This window comes from Sceloporus occidentalis, unplaced genomic scaffold, assembly GCF_023333645.1.
Source record: "Sceloporus occidentalis isolate IW3139 unplaced genomic scaffold, rSceOcc1.0.p SCAF_31, whole genome shotgun sequence".
NCBI lineage: Eukaryota > Metazoa > Chordata > Lepidosauria > Squamata > Phrynosomatidae > Sceloporus > Sceloporus occidentalis.
In genome coordinates this window covers 1,593,109-1,612,363 of record NW_028317011.1, presented here as the reverse complement: position 1 = coordinate 1,612,363, position 19,255 = coordinate 1,593,109, and the positions used below count along the sequence as shown (strand labels likewise).

At 41.7% G+C, this 19,255-nt stretch overlaps 1 protein-coding gene across 1 annotated transcript in view; it reads left to right on the top strand.

The window, feature by feature from the left end:
- The window catches only part of LOC149298691 (SH3 and multiple ankyrin repeat domains protein 3-like), a 99,765-nt gene that overhangs the window by 43,242 nt on the left and 37,268 nt on the right, over nt 1-19,255 (top strand). Inside the window, exons 13-14 of the mRNA XM_089487050.1 lie at nt 11,365-11,516; nt 19,037-19,150. Coding sequence (XP_089343176.1) covers nt 11,365-11,516; nt 19,037-19,150 — 266 coding nt within the window. The remainder of the gene's footprint in view (nt 1-11,364; nt 11,517-19,036; nt 19,151-19,255) is intronic.

Here is a 19,255-nt window from a genome sequence, read left to right as displayed (position 1 = left end):
AAAACATTCTGCATGCGATGAGGAAAATGTTTAGCCTTTGGGTGGGAGCAGAGGCGGGCACCAATGTTGAAGTTGGTTTTGTGGTAACTGACGGAGGTGCCAATATGGTGAAAGCGCTGCGAGATGGTCATATTGTTGGTGTGCGCTGTGCAGCCCACATCATCCATCTTGTAGTGAAGGCAGCAATGTCAGAAGGAACTAATGTGGCAGCAGTAGTTCTGTCCCGCTGCAGAAAGATCGCTGGGCACTTTCACCATAGTGTTAAGGCTAGCCAACTTTTGAGGGAAGAGCAAGAGAGGTCAGGTCTTCCCGTACACTGCCTACGTCAGGATGTCAGTACACGGTGGAACTCCACGTTAGACATGCTCGAGAGGATTTTGGAGCAGCAGAGGGCAATCCATAATCTTGCCTCAGAGCACAATATTGGGATTACCTCTCCATTGAATAGGGAGGATTGGACAGTGATCGCCCAGCTAGTGGCAGTCCTTAAACCATTCAGGGATGCCACAGAAAATTTAAGCTCAAACACTGCCAGTCTGGCCCAGGTAATCCCAGTGTTCTCCCATCTAGGCAGCAAGATGGATGTGTTCCTTGGAAACCGTGAGGCTGTTCAAGGTGGCACTCTACATCCTGACATAGCAGCCATAGTCAGGAAGCTGAAGGATCTGCTAAAAGTACACCTTCGCAAACGAATGGAAGAGAGTCCCGAAATGATGCTAGCGTGCCTTTGCGATCCAAGAATTAAGGGAAAGCTAGCTTTGAAATTTAATGTTCTCAGTAGCTACCGGGAGCAATTGGTCAACAAGGTGCGTGACTGGCAGCGTAAAATGGGAATGCTGTCCGAGGAGGGAGAGGTGCAGGAGGAGGAAGAGATGATGTGGTCTGCTACTCCTAGCAGCAGCATCAGCAGCAGTGCCACAAGCAGCACAACACAGCTGAGTGGAGCAGCTGCGTTTTGGGAAGAGGCACTTGGGAGTATAGTTGGACCATCTGACAGAGCTAGCAGCAGAAAGGAGAGTAGTGCTGCTGAAATGGTCAAACTTTACCTCTGTGAAGTTCCTTCTGCGCCTAATGTTGATCCTCTTAGCTACTGGGATGAAAAGAAGAGTGTGTGGCCTGCACTCTCATGGGTTGCGCAGCAGCTACTATCATGTCCGCCAACCACTGTTCAAAGTGAGCGCGTGTTTTCTATGACTGGAAACATACTGAGTCCACAGCGCTCACGCATGGCACCTCATCTGATGGAGCAGATTGCCTTCCTTAAATTCAATCTGCCCAAGTTGGGTTACCCAGCTCTTAGCTTGGAAAGTTAATTTTTTTTATCTGTAATGTTTAAGGTAGTTTCTCCCCCTGGTTGCACGTGTTTGCGGTGTGGCAACGTCTGCTACCTCCGCCGGTGTAGCCAATTTACGCTAGGGCCTAGTGTCTGAGTTCTGGAAGTCCGCTCCCAAACGCCATGGACTGACAGACTTTCATGCTTTGCCCTGGGGTGAAACAGGTGAGCGGGTCGTCAATTGCCCACTCATTCACCTTTTTCCTTTTCCAACGGTGCTGCTGGTGGTGGTGCCAGCATCTTTTGCCAGTTCGCTTCCTGGCTGAAATCATGCCTCAAATGTCCCTAATGGAGAGGGTAGTTTCTCCCCCTGGTTGCACTTGCTGCGGTGTGGCAATGCCTGCTACCTCCGCCGGTGTAGCCAATTTACGCTAGGGCCTAGTGTCTGAGTTCTGGAAGTCTGCTCCCAAACGCCAAGGACTGACAGTCTTTGGATGCTTTGCCCTGGGGTGAAACAGGTGAGCGGGTCGTCAATTGCCCACTCATTCGCCTTTTCCAATGCTGCTGCTGCTGCTGGTGGTGGTGCCAGCGTCTCTTCTCTGCCAGTTCGCTTCCTGGCTAGTGTCATGCCTTAAATGTCCCTAATGGAGAGGGTAGTTTCTCCCCCCCTGGTTGCACTTGCTGCGGTGTGGCAACGCCTGCTACCTCCGCCAATGTAGCCAGCTTACGCTAGGGCCTAGTGTCTGAGCTCTGGAAGTCTGCTGCCAAACGTCTAGGACTGACAGTGTTTGGATGCTTTGCTCTGGGGTGGAACAGGTGAGCGGGTCGCCAATTGCCCACTCATTCGCCTTACCCAATTCTGCTGCTGCTGCTGCTGCTGGTGGTGGTGCCAGCGTCTCTTCTCTGCCAGTTCGCTTCCTGGCTAGTGTCATGCCTTAAATGTCCCTAATGGTAAGGGCAGTTTCTCCCCCCTGGCTGCGTCTGTTTGCGGTGTGGCAACGCCTGCTACCTCCGCCGGAGTGGCCAGCTTACGCTAGGGCCTAGTGTCTGAGCTCTGGAAGTCTGCTGCCAAACGTCTAGGACTGACAGTGTTTGGGTGCTTTGCCCTGGGGTGAAACAGGTGAGTGGGTCGCCAATTGCCCACTCATTCGCCTTTCCCAATTCTGCTGCTGCTGCTGCTGGTGGTGGTGCCAGCGTCTCTTCGATGCCAGTTCGCTTCCTGGCTAGTGTCATGCCTCAAATGTCCCTAATGGTAAGGGCAGTTTCTCCCCCCTGGCTGCCTCTGTCTGCGGTGTGGCAACGCCTGCTACCTCCGCCGGAGTGGCCAGCTTACGCTAGGGCCTTGTGTCTGAGCTCTGGAAGTCCGCTGCCAAACGTCTAGGACTGACAGTGTTTGGGTGCTTTGCCCTGGGGTGAAACAGGTGAGTGGGTCGCCAATTGCCCACTCATTCGCCTTTCCCATTTTTCAATGCTGCTGCTGGTGGTGGTGGTGCCAGCATCTCTTCTCTGCCAGTTCGCTTCCTGGCTAGAGTCATGCCCAAAATGTCCCTAGTGGTAAGGGAAGTTTTTCCCCTCTGGCTGCGTCTGTTTGCGGTGTGGCAACGCCTGCTACCTCCGCCGGAGTGGCCAGCTTACGCTAGGGCCTTGTGTCTGAGCTCTGGAAGTCCGCTGCCAAACGTCTAGGACTGACAGTGTTTGGGTGCTTTGCCCTGGGGTGAAACAGGTGAGTGGGTCGCCAATTGCCCACTCATTCGCCTTTCCCAATTCTGCTGCTGCTGCTGGTGGTGGTGCCAGCGTCTCTTCGATGCCAGTTCGCTTCCTGGCTAGTGTCATGCCTCAAATGTCCCTAATGGTAAGGGCAGTTTCTCCCCCCTGGCTGCGTCTGTTTGCGGTGTGGCAACGCCTGCTACCTCCGCCGGAGTGGCCAGCTTACGCTAGGGCCTTGTGTCTGAGCTCTGGAAGTCCGCTGCCAAACGTCTACGACTGACAGTGTTTGGATGCTTTGCTCTGGGGTGAAACAGGTGAGTGGGTCGCCAATTGCCCACTCATTCGCCTTTCCCATTTCCTTTTCCATTTCCATTTCATTATTTTCCTTCTGATACACAACCAACCAAACATAACACACACAATAACACAAATAACACAGTGACATAACACATAACACACATAACACATATAACACAGTGACAAGTGACAACACACATAACACACATAACACATACACGTACAATGCAAAAATCACAAGGACCTTTCCTCTTGTTATTTGTCCTGGCCTTCATTTCTACACTCACTAGCATTAACGCTATAACTCACACTTCATACTATAACATTTTTCCATCCACATACCTGCCAACAGACCCAACTTTTTCAGGGACAGTCCTGCTTTTTTCCAGTCCTGTCCCATCTAATTTAGCTAAACTAGGTATGCAAATACACGTTGGTAGTTATAGCTCGGTAGGTAGCACTAGTATAAACATTAAATAAATATAACAAAGTACTAAATAATAAATCTAACTTTAAAATACATTTAAATAAACCCCTAATTTTTTTTTAAAACCCATTAAAATTAAAATTAAATTATTATTTAGACATTTAGACAACCAGTGCACTGCTACTAATCTTAAACATAACCGTACATTAACCCTAAGCTATTTTTTAGTTCTTGTCCAACATTTTTCCATCCGCATACCTGCCAACACACCCAAGATTTTGGTGGACAGTCCTGCTTTTTTCCAGTCCTGTCCAGTAAAAGTTGGGTTGCTGCAAAGTATGCCATTGTAAATAGGTAGCAAATGTTAGGCATGTATTACAAGTGGTCCAAAATCAATTTAAAAATGTAAAATAATCCCTATTCTTTTATTAAACATCTATGGATGTGTGATTGTGTATGATAAACGGAGGCCAAGTTCCTTGGAGCATTTGTCTCTAAGTCATTTTGTGTACAGTACACCTCAGTACGTGTGTGCAACTCTATTGGTCGTTTCGGCAGGGGGCTGGCCTGCCATCAACGAATGAAGTGCATTCTGCAATTCACTAGTTGATGCCAGACCAGCCCCCTGCCGAAACGACCAATAGAGTTGCACACACGGTCCTTCACGGCAGCTGCTGCTGCTCCGATGTGTTGTTAACCCCGTATTAACCCCTGCAAGGCAACCGGGAAGGAAACGAAGATTAAACGAGCACGAAGAATGTCCGCGAATATTCGCCCGAAGAGAAGACAGGAACGGGCGAATATTCGCGGAATACGAAGGTTTTTCCCCCCCCGAAGACGAGCACGAAGACGAACACGAAGAGCCCCCTGGTGCCCAAGTCTAATAATAAGTATCATACTATAGTGAACACATACAAGATATAATCACATCCACATCAAGATTCCTCAAGACTGGTCAGGTTTAAGATGCCCTGTATAGTTTCTCCACACTGCAGACCAGACTTTGACGTGTGCTGCCAAGAAGGGTGTATAATTTGTATGCTTTTAGAATTCATTCATTCATTATTGTTATTTGTGACATTGTCACTTGTCTTTAGACTAGCTGGCACTGTGAAGAAAACATGCGGTTTTAGTCTTGTCTTTAATTAACTGATCTGGCAAACCAACACAGATGTTGTTGAGCATGGGTATGTAGACACTTATCTGCTGAAGTAGACACTTAATTTAACACTGCTCTTCCCTCTATCCCGTAGTGACCATCTTAAAAGACAACAGAATTAAAATATATATTAGATTGGAGAGTGAAACCAAAAGTGTGTTATCTCTGCTTTTAGTTTACTTATTAAAAATCAACACGTTTATTCACAAAGTAGGGTATTATATGCAATTGCGTTAATAATGAAGAACCTCTTGGTCTCACATAGGTAATGTGGCAAGCAATATTTTTTTACCTTATCAAATCATATCTACAATTTAATAAATAGCATTACCGTTACTGCTAGAGTTTAAAGAGAGAATAAGAGGTAACAAAAAGTCATCCACAATGTCATTAAATATGTAAATGTAAAGTTATTCTAAATTATTTATTTTGAACAATACTTTTCATATCAGAGTTCCCCTGGTTTTTTTTACTGTTCGTACCTGAAGTTTCACTTTATTTATTTGTTTTGCTACATTTTGCTATAGATTTTATCATGGATTAATGACAGATGAATTTTAAAAGCCGTGGCTTTCTTTTCTTTCCCTGACTGTTCTTTGCTTGTTAGGCTTTTAAATGGCAGCCTCATGAGGCAATAAGTGTGCTTGACAAATCTGTGAACTTCTCCTGTGCCACTCTCAAATAATCACTATGATGTTCCTAGTAAAAACACAGCCAAATGAAGTTTGATTACATCTGAATAAGGGACCCCTGAGGTCTTGGACGCTTCCATAACTCTGAATCTATGTATCTATGGTGCTTCCAGCCTCCCCATGTGAAGAAGGGTGAACAGATGCTCCAAATGGTAGGGCAACAGTTGAAAACAGGTTCCCAGTCTTGGGAAGGGAGGGATATGCACCCCCTTTATTCCCTCCTTGACCAAAGCAAAGCGAGGGCCAGATCCTGTACCCACTTCCTCCAAAGAGGAATGATGGCCAAAAGGCACAGCCTACCCCAAAAACTGTGTCAAAATAATCCATAACAAAAACCGGAAAGAAGGAAGGCCAAAAAGACACACTGTAGCATCAATGTAGTATACACTCACTGGCCACTTTATTAGATCCACCTGTTCAATTGCTTGTTAACACAAATAGCTAATCAGCCAATCACATAGCAGCGACTCAATGCATTTAGGCATGTAGTTGTGGTCAAGACAACTTGCTGAACTTCAAACCGAGCATCAGAAAGGTGAAGAAAGTGGACTTTGAACGTGGCATGGTTGTTGGTGCCAGACAGGCTGGTCTGAGTGTTTCAGAAACTGTTGATTTTTACTGGGATTTTCACACACAACCATCTCTAGGGTTTACAGAGAATGGCCTGAAAAAAAATATCCAGTGAGCGGCAGTTGTGTGGATGAAAATGTCTTGTTGATGTCAGAGGTCAGAGGAGAACGGGCAGACGGGTTTGAGATGACAGAAAGACAACAGTAACTCAAATAACCCTCGTTAAAACCAAGATATGCAGAATGCCATCTCTGAGCGCACAACACATTGAACCTTGAAGCAAATGGGCTACAGCAGCAGAAGACCACCACACTGGGTGCCACTCCTGTCAGCTAAGAACAGGAAACTGAGGCTACCATTTGCACAGGCTCACCAAAATTGGACAATGGAAGACTGGAAGAACGTTGCCTGGTCTGATGAGTCTTAATTTCAGCTGCGACATTCAGATGGCAGGGTCAGACTTTGGCATAAACAACATGAAACATCATGGATACATACTGCCTTGTATCAACGGTTCAGGCTGCTGGTGGTATAATGGTGTGGGGGACATTTTCTTGGCACACTTTGGGCCCCTTAGTACCAATTGAGCATCGTTTAAATGCCACAGCCTACCTGAGTATTGTTGCTGACCATGTCCATCCCTTTATGACCACAGTGTACCCATCTTCTGATGGCTACTTCCAGCAGGATAATGAACCATGTCACAAATCTCACATCATCTCAAACTGGTTTCTTGAACATGACAAGGAGTTCACTGTACTCCAATGGCCTCCACAGTCACCAGATCTCAACCATACTCAACAGAGCACCTTTGGTATGTAGTGGACGGGAAATTCGCGTCATCGATGTGCAGACAACAAATCTGCTGCAACTGCGTGATGACTTCATGTCCATATGGAACAAAATCTCCGAGCAATGTTTCTAGCACCTTGTAGAAAGTATGTCACGAAGAATGAAGGCAGTTCTGAAGGCAAAAGGGGGTCCAACCTAGCAAGGTGTACCTAATAATGTGGCCAGTGAGTGCAGATTTAAAACAAGGTGAGAAGAAACAGCTGCCTCGTTCCAGAAGCTAGTGTTATTTTAATTGTTGAGGGAAATTTTGACTAAAAATCCTGGGCAGAATACACATATATGCATATCACATATAATTAAAGTTACTAAACTGTATTTTAATTATGCACCTGTGTATAACAGTCTTCCCTTAGCAAGGCATACTAAAACAAGAAGCATCCTAAGTAAGGTTTTACTGTATGCTGGGAACTGAAATAAGGGTGGGATCAGCTGCAGGAAAAGGCAACAAAGCTACCATTTTAAACCATACGTGAAAGGTATTTCAGTTGAGAAAATATTTTACTCCTGAGTAAACTTTCTTTGACTGCCATTGCATAGCCATCTGTGAGTCACCAGTTAAATGGGCTAATAACATAATCTATATTAAGGTCAGGAATAGATTGTGTCAAGCATTTTAGTATGATGCATACCAAGCATACCTTTGTGGCTCCAGCAATCCGGAGCCCCCTCACGGGATGTGGGTAGGGAGTCCAGCTGATGTTGTGGGTGGCCCTGCTGCCGCCAATAGGCGATCCTGGTGATGTCGTGGGACACACGTTATTGTTAATGGGAAAATGAGCAGGGAAGCAATGCCGCTCCCGCAACGACCCAGAGTTTCCCTGTGGTAACCCGGAGACCCAGAGAAGTGGTGCTCCACCCGGAATCTCTGGGCAAAACCTGGAGAGTTCCCAGGTATCGTCGAAAGTAACAAAGGGCTTTTACATCTTCTCAAATACTAGGCCTGCTTCTCTGTTGCACACTGTGTGCTTTGTGTTCAATGCAACTTTTTTGATACAAAATTACATGGGTAAGCAATGAAGGGGAAGGCACTCACCATTTGAATATATAGACGTACAGATATACATATTTTTGTTATTATATTTTAGAAACCTTTTTGTGTGCCACACAATTTTCTATGACACTGAAAAGGCTAATGTAATTGTTTAAAAGCTTTTGCATGTACATACAGCTCAGAAGGAAAACTAAGAAGGGGGTGATGGTCTAGTTTTTGGGCAAAATTTGAAGGGTGACTGGTGTGTGATCCAGCTGAAAGTACACATTTGAATCTGGAGGTAATTTGAGTCCACTCATTTGTTTGCAGAAGAGTTTAAGAACTTCTCAATTCTACTATGTAGGGAGGTCTGCATAATGCATAAATAATATGGGAGATTTCTTACAATTATTCTCACTGTGCATTAGCACAACCCTGTAGGAAGAAGCTCACCTAGGTTTGCCCTTGATAATGCAGAGTGGAATCTGGGAGTTCAAATCTAGATAGATTAAATCAGTGTTACTGTTTATTGCACTGGGATCATTACTTTTGTGTGTTAGAAGGAATATTTTGAAGTTTACTCTTTGAATTCCGATACATGAAGGTTCTGTGTATAAATAATTAAAGTGTATTATATATCATATCCGATGCACTGGGGTTAATATTGTTTTCATGAGTAGTATGTACTCATTTGTCAGAAACTTCCTTTATGCTATTAATATTTTAGGAGCCAAAGTGGAGTATTAGTGTTCAATGCCATATGCTGTTGTTAAGGGATAGCATTTGGCAACAGTGGGTTAATGTTTTTCCTTAGTGATAATGTGCTGTTGTCGTGCATACACATGACTGGCCAATGTCACCGCCAGAGCTGGAAAAAATCAATAATTGCTTAAAGGAGAATCCTTTGTAAGATAAGCATCATGTGCACGTGGTAATCAGATTAAGAAAACCTTTTTATTGTTTTAGGAAACCTAGAAAGTTAGGTGAAGCAATAACAGCCTGTTTCTCTTAAACACAGCAGTTACCCACATTTACTGTTGTTTCCTGCATCCAGCTGCCCTTAAAATCAATGGGAGCTCCAGCAGCAGCCATTGACATGTATGCCATTTGGACACTGATGTTTAGTTAGCATATATACCATTGGCTGCTGCTTCAGGTAATTAAATGAGTTAAATTGATTAATAAATATAATTGAGAGAAGTACACCGTTGCTTTATTCATGTAATATTTTTATATGTGAATCTCATGACATGCTGCCCAATCTTCTTTATAAGCTAATTTCCTTTATTATTTTTCAATTTCATAGTTGTTACAATCCTTTTTTATATGTTGCTTTTGATCATAGTTGTTCTGAGGTCCTGAGGTCACTTTTGGCTATCCATTAGTTGCCCAGTAGGGTAATTTTAGAGAATATAGTGGCCAAGCTATGAAAAATAATATTTACAAAACTACCTCTAGTTTTAACACATTGCTTAGAAATTCATCCAATGGATTAGTTGCCACTGAGAGCCTCTCTCATTGTAGTAATATAGAGTCACAAAACATTCCCCTAATTTTGTAGTGCCACAAGGGTTGTGTAAGATGCTTGTAATCTTGAGAAACACAGACTTTTGGATTTTAAGTGTTGTTCCAGTTTTGTGAAACTGTTCGTACAATTGTGCATACTATTACAGATAGATAGACTTAAAGAAATGTACAAGAGATAAACACTTCATTTAGGGCATCATGTCTATACTAATGACTCTCCTAAAAGTCATCTGGCGTGGTCTTTCTTTATAGTCATTTTCTTTTCTCTGACACCGATTTTGCATTAATATTCAGCTCCCATCACACTCTCTTTCTCTGCAGTAATTCAAAATCTGTCAGGCAGCGAAGAGAGAGAGAAGGGAGTGAAAGAAAGATGGCGTGAGGAAGAATGAAGGATAGAGAGAAGGGGCATATATAGAGAGAGAGGCATGGGAAGAGGGTCTGTAAATGGAAAAGGGGGTAGATGATAGTTGGGTTAGGGTCATGAGGTAATGATGGAGAAACTGGAATAGTGCGCAAGAAGTAGCAGAGAATACTGAATGGATACAACATATAGAGATAAAACAATATATGAATAGTGGATATAGCCATTGAAGGAGAAAAGCAACATGAAAAACATGTGGAAAAATAATGAGTAGGCTGAAACAAGTGGTGTGGAGATAATACACAGAACAGAAAGAGAATGAGCTAATGGGAGGTAATGGGGCTCGAGCAGAAACAGAGAGCAGGTGGCAGGTTGAGAATCTGTAGCAAAAGAAAGAACAGCAAAGGTAAAAAAATATTTAGGGGTATGTAGTCATTGGGGAGGGTGAAAACAATGAATTAACAGAGGAAAATAAAATGTATAAGATGGAATAAATGTGAGCCAGGTAAAATACATTTAAGATTGTGGTGAGTACATAAAATGAGAGTTTGGGAGAGGGCAGAGGCCAGCATGAGAGATTCTGTAAACCATAGGCATAAAGGATAGGAAGGCCAGAGAGATAAGGCCAAGAATAAGCTGATGGACTGCCTATTGATCAAGGTGAAGATTGGTGAGTAGGATATGGAGATGGGGGCAGTGTGTGTGTGTGTGGGGGGGTTGAGTGGGTCTGAGCACTGAGTGGAGAAAGCCAGGGGGAGAGAGAAGCATGAATGGACTAACCCCCTCATCTCCTCCCCTTGTCCTTCCTCCTCACTCTACCCCCTCCTCTCCTGCTGACAGTTTAACTGAAACAGCAAAAGAACAGGGAGAACTGCAGACAGCCATGCTGTCCCTCTGTTTCTCCCTTCATTCCTGTCGACCTCCCGGTCTTCCTCTTTCCATCCTTCTCTTCTTCTTTAGGCTCCTACCCTCCTTCTGTTTGCATCTTCCCCTCACTTCCTGTTGCCATCTCTCCTCTCCCCATCTTTCTCCCTTCCATTCCGTATTCTATGCCATTTGTTTATCCTCTCTCCACATTTGCCCTTCTTCATCTGTCCTCATGTAATTATTATTTGTGTCCTCTTTAATTCCCCTTGTTTCTACACTTTATTTTTCTCATTTTATTCCCTTCCTTTCACATTGTTGAATCATATCTCTTTCTTTTTCTCTTTTTGGTTTCTGCTGAGGATTTTGTGAGCGGGAGAGAGTTGATTTAAGGACAAACATATTATACAGAGGTTTTAGTGGGACAGGGTGCCTCTTAGTGCAGAAAGCAGGGCTAAAGGAGAGCTAAGGGTCCTAGGATGATTTGGAGGGAGTGTGCAATTCCCAGCATGGAGGATTGGGGGGCTCCAACCATCAACAAGAGCAACTGTCCTTTTCGGAGCTGAGATGTCTATAAAAACGTGGGGGAGTTGTCATCTGCTGGCCCCCCAAATGGCAGGCCCACCTTCACTCAGCACCATTACCTATGTGTTTGTTTACAGCCCTGGACCCCTGGATATGAGGAGCACTGGTCCTCGGGGGCCCAAAAGGAAACTGTACAGCGCTGTCCCGGGGAGAACGTTTATAGCTGTGAAATCATATGAACCCCAAGGACCTGGAGAGATCCAACTCAACAGAGGGGAGAGAGTGAAGGGTGAGTGTGAAACACAAATATGCAACTTAATACAAATTCTGCAAAGCAACAAATTGAAGAGATAAGTTGAGTGCACTCAGACTCAACTTTTCAGCACGGGAACTAACCATAACGCCATAAATGAGTTACCCACAGCTGCACAACAGAGTGACCAACAAAGCAGAGGCACACATGAGTAACCATTGCCCCAGTAAACGCATAATTTTCTATAAAGTGTCTTTACGTGTCAGAAGTAATGTATTGTGTCTGCATAAGACAAATCTTATTTTTTCTCCACTGAGGCCAGTGCCTTAAAGAAATTATTTCCTTTAAGGTGTGTACCTTAGATAACCCACTTTCCCTGAGATGAGTTTGTTGCCATTGTGAAGCAATTATACCATGCACATGCCTGTGTTTTAAAGAAACATACTCCATCCATCATTATGCATACTACAGGTACCATTCTTCTAACAATACAGAATTATATCTTACATCTCTATAGTGCGTGCATTTAATATTTTTTACCATCTTTCCAGCCTTTTAGTTGCATAAGCCTCACCCATGAGGTACACATGACGGACACCCCTTATTTTGGGTTGTTCACATATGTTGAGCTCACCTCGGAGGTATGCATAATGTAATCATCATGCATTTTAGGTTTGTCTTGCATATGGGGCCTGTGCAATTTAGGTGCATGAGTCAAAAGCTTTGTTTATTACAGGACCCCCATTTCTTGGTTTAAACTTATCACAGAAACATTCTCAAATAAAGTTTGTCTCTATAAGAAGCCCCAATTTTGTTGCATATATTTTAAAGAGGACCCAGAATCTGCAATGTATGTATTATGTATGTTACAGAGACTAACCATAGGAATTATGAATATATATATATATATATATATATATATATATATATATATATATATATATATATATATATATATATGTAGAGAAATAAGAATTACCCTTACTCCTATACTGATGAGTCCAGCTTACACATTTTGTGTTTTTAGGTTTTTTTTGTCAGTGCTCTGTGGCTGTTTAGCAATGTGTAATATATTTAAATGTATTTATTGTAATTACTTGATTAAAAAATTGGTGTAGTGTATGTTATATAATTATGCATTATTAAGGTACATATGGTGTGTATGTATTAAAATTTTCAGTGTTTGTGTTTATCAACTCATCATGCATGCTTCTGTCTCATTGGCTCTTTTACTCTCCTTGCTCCATTCCAGATGCTCTTGTTCATAACGTAGGTAACTATCAGTCTGGCTCCCACAAATGGCCACTCTTTCTCTCATATACATGTTCCTCTCTTTTTACCCTGCCATATTTATTTCTCTATATACTTTTACTTTGCACCTATAAGGGGGACAATATCAGAACTGAAAACAATTATCTAATATCTTGACATCCAAATTTAAGGTACAATGTATATATATTGTACCACACTTTTTTACTTTAGCTTGTGGTCTAGCTGAACTTGTCAGTTACAGCACTACTAGACTTTCCTGTAAGTCCCTGTTGTGTTCATGGGTATTTCCATTACAAAAAAGAACGGTTCTAAAATTTCACACAAACTCAGGTTGCAATGTGATTTGTTGTTTATATCCAAATAATGGGAAAAATGCGTTTCCTTTTCGAACAGAACATGACGTTGACACCTTTTTACGACCACACCGAAGTGAATGTGTATTTACTTTGTGCACAATTTCAACCAATGAACCTTGTAGCTCTAGATATCAGCCAATTTTGTTAAGGCAGAAGGAGACCGGTAGTGTTGCCATATTGTTCATTTTTTTTCCAGAATATGTGATTTCACTTCTTGCCAACCTCCAGCTCTAATGATGCCCTGCAGTTTATGAAATGTATGCACTTACAGAAGGAAATCAATTCAGATTTTGTGTTCACTCCAATTTATTCTCCTGCATGCATATTGGAACATCTCTTTTTTATTATTGCAGTTAGAAAATAAGACTCCTTTAAGGTTTCCTCTGGCTGCACCTACTGAAACTGGGAAATATTAGTATGTCTTGCACATGCTCAGTAGCACTGCCATTGAAGTCACCGAAGAAGGAGCCCATCATGTGTAACCTAGCAAAACATTAGATAGTATACATGAGATCGGTTGGCACTCACATTACGTTTAATGCAAGCTCAGTTTCAAATAACTTGAATGGGAGTTTGACCTCACAAGAAGAAGCATACCATGGTATATTCCCTGCTTTAAGCAGAGAAAAATGAGAGTCAGAAGTCACATTTTCTAACTCCAATAACTAAAGGACGTGTGCACTGATTTGCATGCAGTAAAATGCACTGAAGTCAATGCAAAATGCGCTCCAATATCCATTAAACATGAAAATAAGACTGAATTTCTCATTTAATCATGTTTATATTTCCCTCTTTATATGGTGGTGGTCAGCAACATAAAAAAATGACCTACCAGTTACTGTAATGGTAACAAATGTCTAGTGTATGTTGAAACAAGTAGACGATGATGACACTAGTTTTAAATCCTTGAAAGATGTCCCTGTTTTGAAAAAGAGTTCACCAGAAGTCCACTCTGCCCCAGTGACATAAAATGCAGTGTTTTATACAGTAAGGTAGGCCAACATTTTGTTCCAATAAACTTCCTTTATCTGAAGAACTGACTTTTCCTCCTCAAACACCACATTGAGCTGATTCTTTGTAGTAATACTAATGAAGTCCCTTTGTTTATTACGCGTGACTAAGACTCAGCTCTTCTACAGGCAGCGTGATAAGTAGAGTGCATCTCCAGAGCTAAGATAACAGAGCTAGACCAGTTACAAATGGCTAAAATGCAGGAAACATTATTTTATGCAAAAACTAGAACATTTTTTTTAAACACAATATTTTGGAAAACGTACATATAAAATAGGGAGAGGTATGTCTTTATGTTAGATGCGTGTTAAGGTCTAGTATTAAAGAAATAGTATATGCTTATACATGTAATAATGTTGAAGCCTTATGGGTAGAAATATGCTCTGATGGGAACAGGTGCAGTATGTTATGGTGCTTGAAAAAGTGGAGAGGCAGAGTGGAATGGAACAATTTAGTTATTAATAAATGCTAATAAAGTTGAATTTTATACATTTAAAAAAGCATCTTAGAGGGGATATGATATTATTATACAAGTACATATAGGGGACAATACCAAATGTTTTCTCATAGTCCATCAGAAAACATTTGGTATTGTCCCCTATATGTACTTGTATAATAATATCATATCCTCTCTAAGATGCTCATCCATTCAGGCTTAAAGAAATACATTTCCATTTTTTTTACGGTAAGGACAATAAAGATGTGGCATTCACTACCCAGAGATGTTGTGCTTTCAAATGCAATATATACCTTTAAAAATGGGCTAGATTATTATTTTTTGTGCCAAATATTACAGGGGTGTTATTGGTTATAAGGGCATTAGTTATTGTTTGTTGATCCAGTGATAAATGAGATTGCCATTTTGAATTAAAAATGATTATTTCCTCTATTAGGCACAATGTTTGTGTTACTTTTTTACTTATTTGTTTGGGTTTATGATGAATAGTCAGAAGGAGAAGTATATGCATTCAATAACTGACCAAGAGATCTTATTGTCATTGTAGGCAGGGGATTATGTTGGGTTCCATTCTGACATCTCTATGTATGTATTTTTTTATTTATTAAGCACAATTAACAGATTTACTTAGTGTTTTACAGTTGACAATATAATAAAAGAGGATGTATAATATGTGCAGTCATATAAAAGTACAGAGGACTACAGACATTTTGAGTTAGGTACAGTAGGTATGAGTACATTAGCAATGGAAGTTCCTTCCCTGTAGAGTTTATAGTCTGGGTAGTGCAGAGAGTAAGCAAACATAGAGATACAATAAGTGAGTGGAGTGAGTGAGAATACTTATACTTATATATACTTATATTCAGATGGGGAAGAGAATCCACTGGTTCTCAAAGTGCAGGTACATGTAAACAAGAGACAAACGGAATATGATAATTCATAGTGTTTTCCATATAAACATATAAGCTTTATATGACTTCACTGTTAAAACACACTCTGATGTGAGAAACTTAGAGCTTGCTCATAACTGTTTTGGGTTTTTTTGCTCTCACGTCCCATACTGGAATCTGATAAGGTGTAAAATCACAAGCTTTATTAATAAAGTGCAGTATGCTTACATATGGAATTAAAAAGTCGATCACTCCTTCCAAGAAAGTCCTTGCAACTGTTTTACACAATCAATGGGCTTCCTTAAGTGATAATCTCCTCCTCATCTCCTCCGTTTGTCCTTTACATACCTAAGTAGTCCAAAACCATTAACTCCTAAATGTCCAATCCCGCTGTCTTGTTTTATGGATTAACCCTATGTCCATATTGTAAGTAATAAATAAATGTACAAATGTTCATCATATAAAAATGAGAAAAAAAAACCATATATTTTTTTTTTTTTTTTTGAGGAAGCCCGAGGTGCGTGCTCCTTTGGGTGCCGCATTCTGTGCACAAGGCAGCAGAAGCCAGACTACGATACCGAGTTCCCTCACGGAGAACTCTGACAAATTCCAACCCCCCCCCCATGGGAGGGTCGGATCTTGAGTCTCACCCCGAAGAGTGAGACTCCTTGCTGGTTTTGTGAAGAGAGGAAGGGGCCAGAAGGCTCCCATTCCTCCTCCAGCAAAGTCCAGGCTTCACTGCCTCTTAAAAAGAAAACAGTGTCCAAAACGTGGGTACAAAATCATGTGCCATAGAATAGTGAGGGCCAAGCCGTGAATTTGAAAACCGTGAATTCAAAGGGGGGCAAATTAATTGGCACTCGTGAAAACGAAGTGAATATATAAATGAAAGAAAAATAATTTAGGGACAGACCATTGCTGGCCTGCCGGATTCAAAAATAAGAACTTAACCCCAGGACCAGAAGGTACCTGGGGAAAAGGTAGTGCTGGTAGGCCGCCAGTGAGAACGTGCGCTCACCGTGTGCAGTGGCGTGCAGTACCACACACGGTGACTCCAGCATTTCTGCCAGGGCAATTCCACCTCGGGCTCCATTTGCTATCCCGAACCCTAAGGCCAGAGGATCAGCATAGTCCCCCCCCTTCCCAAAGAGGAACTACACTGGATCTTAGCCAAAAGGCCGAGAAGCGAGAAAAAAAACCATATATTATACAATCTCATTAAAATGGAGGGGGGAGGAAATTAGCACTCGAGAATTGGTTGTGTGAGTACTAGATTTGCAAGGACTTTCTTGGAAGGAGTGATTAGCTTTTTGATTCCATATGTTAGCATATTGTGCTTTATTATTACCGTATTTGCTCGATTATAAGACGACCCCCCAAATCTGAATATTAAGTTAGGATAAAAAGAAAAAGCCTGAATATAAGACGACCCTATAGGAAAAAAGTTTTACCAGTAAATGTTAATTCATGTAAACTATTTTTTTTAAATAAAAGCTATGATTGAGAAAAAAAATATTTTGTTTTTATTTCCTTTTATTTTCCAACCTGCCCCCCCAGTTATGCACATCTGCCCCAGAAATGCCTTATACCTCCTATATGCCACTGTGCCCCATGATATGCCTTTTAACCCTCTAAATGCCACTGTGCCCCATGATATGCCTTTTAACCCTCTATATGCCACTGTGCCCCATGATATGCCTTTTGACCCCCTATGTGGCACTCTGCCTCCAGAAATGCATTATACCCCTATATATGCCACTCTGGCATTTAGGGGGTTAAAAGGCATATTATGGGGCAGAGTGGCATATAGGGAGGTATAAGGCATTTTTGGAGGCAGAGTGGCATTAAGGGGGTTAAAAGGCATTTCATAGAGCACTCTGCCTACAGAAATGCCTTATTTTAACCCATTTAATGCCCATTTAACACTCCTTCTCCCCCACCCCCCAACTTACCAGTGCTTTTGACTCCCCGGTGTGTTGTCCGGGCAGCGGATAGACATCCACGCGATTCGCGTACGCAACTTCCGCTGCAGCCGGAAGGAGGTCCGGGTAGCAGCGGGGGTTGTCTGCGTCCATCGCGCAGACCTTCCCAGACTGTCAGAGAGAATTCTTGGCACCGATGCGGGGGAACTCTGATCTCTGACAGCCGGGGAAGGTCTGCACGATGGATCTTAGTCTCACAGTCAGACCTATTTGAGGTCTGATTATAAAACGCGTTTTAGCTTTGAAAAAAAACCCGTCTTATAATCGAGCAAATACGGTAAAACGTGTGATGTTACTTTATCAACCTCTGTTCCTCCATTATCGTTTTTAGTTTCACAAGTCCCTTCATGTATCTTGGGGATGAATTGAGGCACCTCTCTATGTGAATACCTTGTTGGAATGCATTAAATGTCATACAAAAAGAATATCAGTTACTCACCAAGAACAAACAGCCGCTTCATAGCCTGCCCTACGATGCGCCCCCACTTTTCCTCCCCAAGGTTTAGCTCTCTTGTGCCATTGCAGAGAAAACAATATCCATCTACTTATCAGTCTGATGCCACCCAAAAGGGCAACCCCTAACCCAAAATGAAAGGCCAATTTCCTCTGGATGAGGGAACCAACAACCCGAGATGTATGTTTCACCCTTCATTAGCCTCGTCAGTGGGGTACGTTTGGTATCCCTCTAGGCACAAGAGAGCAAGGAAGGGATGTGAGAGTGAAAAAAACATCCTATTTACATACCATAACAGTTGTGGGCAAGCTATAAATTGCTCAGAGCAGAGTGAGTGTGTTGTTAACAGTCATATAAATCTCATATGTACACTAAGAATTATCTTATTCCATTTGTCTCTTGTTTATGTGTACATTAATGTTGAGAACTAGTGTATACTCTACCCCATTCTGAATATAAGTATTCCTTATTTAACAGACACTTTGATTTTATTCTATTTACAAATTTCTAGCTGTGCTAACATAATTGCAAAAGTATCTTCTAATAATCAATTAGTCTTTTAAAACTTGGATTAGCCATTGGAACACAGGAGTGATGGTTGCTGATAAAGGGCCTGCGTACGCCTATGAAGATATTCCATTAAAAATCAGCTGTTTCCAGTTACAATAGTCATTGACAACATTAACAATGCCTACACTGTATTTTTGACCCATTTAATGTTCTTTTCCAAACCCCAAACATTTGAACAGTAATATACATTTGGTATTTATATCTGGTTTTGTGTGGTTATTATTAACACAGTTTGTATACACATCAATAGTTGAGCTGAACTTGTTGTAGCTTCACTGTTGGTGCAATGTGGATGTGTGCATGGGTGTAATATAGATTTCATTCAAGGTTATTTCAAGCACTTGTATCACTTTTGTTTTCACTAATTTGTTGCATATTTTGTCACTTATTCTTTCTTTTCGATTCTCTTTTGCCCGGTGATGTTTAAATTACTTTTGTATACCTGGAATAGGTTGGTATGTTTCTTCATTTTAACTTTAAAATGATTTGAGTAATGATACATTTTTGACCTTTTGCTTTTCAATAGCCCTCCTGATGTTTCTGATTAGTAATTTATTTTCACAGTGCTGAGCATCGGTGAAGGAGGATTTTGGGAGGGATCAGTGAAGGGCCGGAGTGGATGGTTTCCTGCAGACTGTGTAGAGGAAGTGCAGATGAGACAGCCTGACCCAAGGCAAGGTGAGAGAAACTATGGAAAAATACAATCAATTAATAAATCATTATGTATCTATATTATAGAGCAACCAAACACTGTCAAGCACAAAAAACACTGTTCATGGAAGA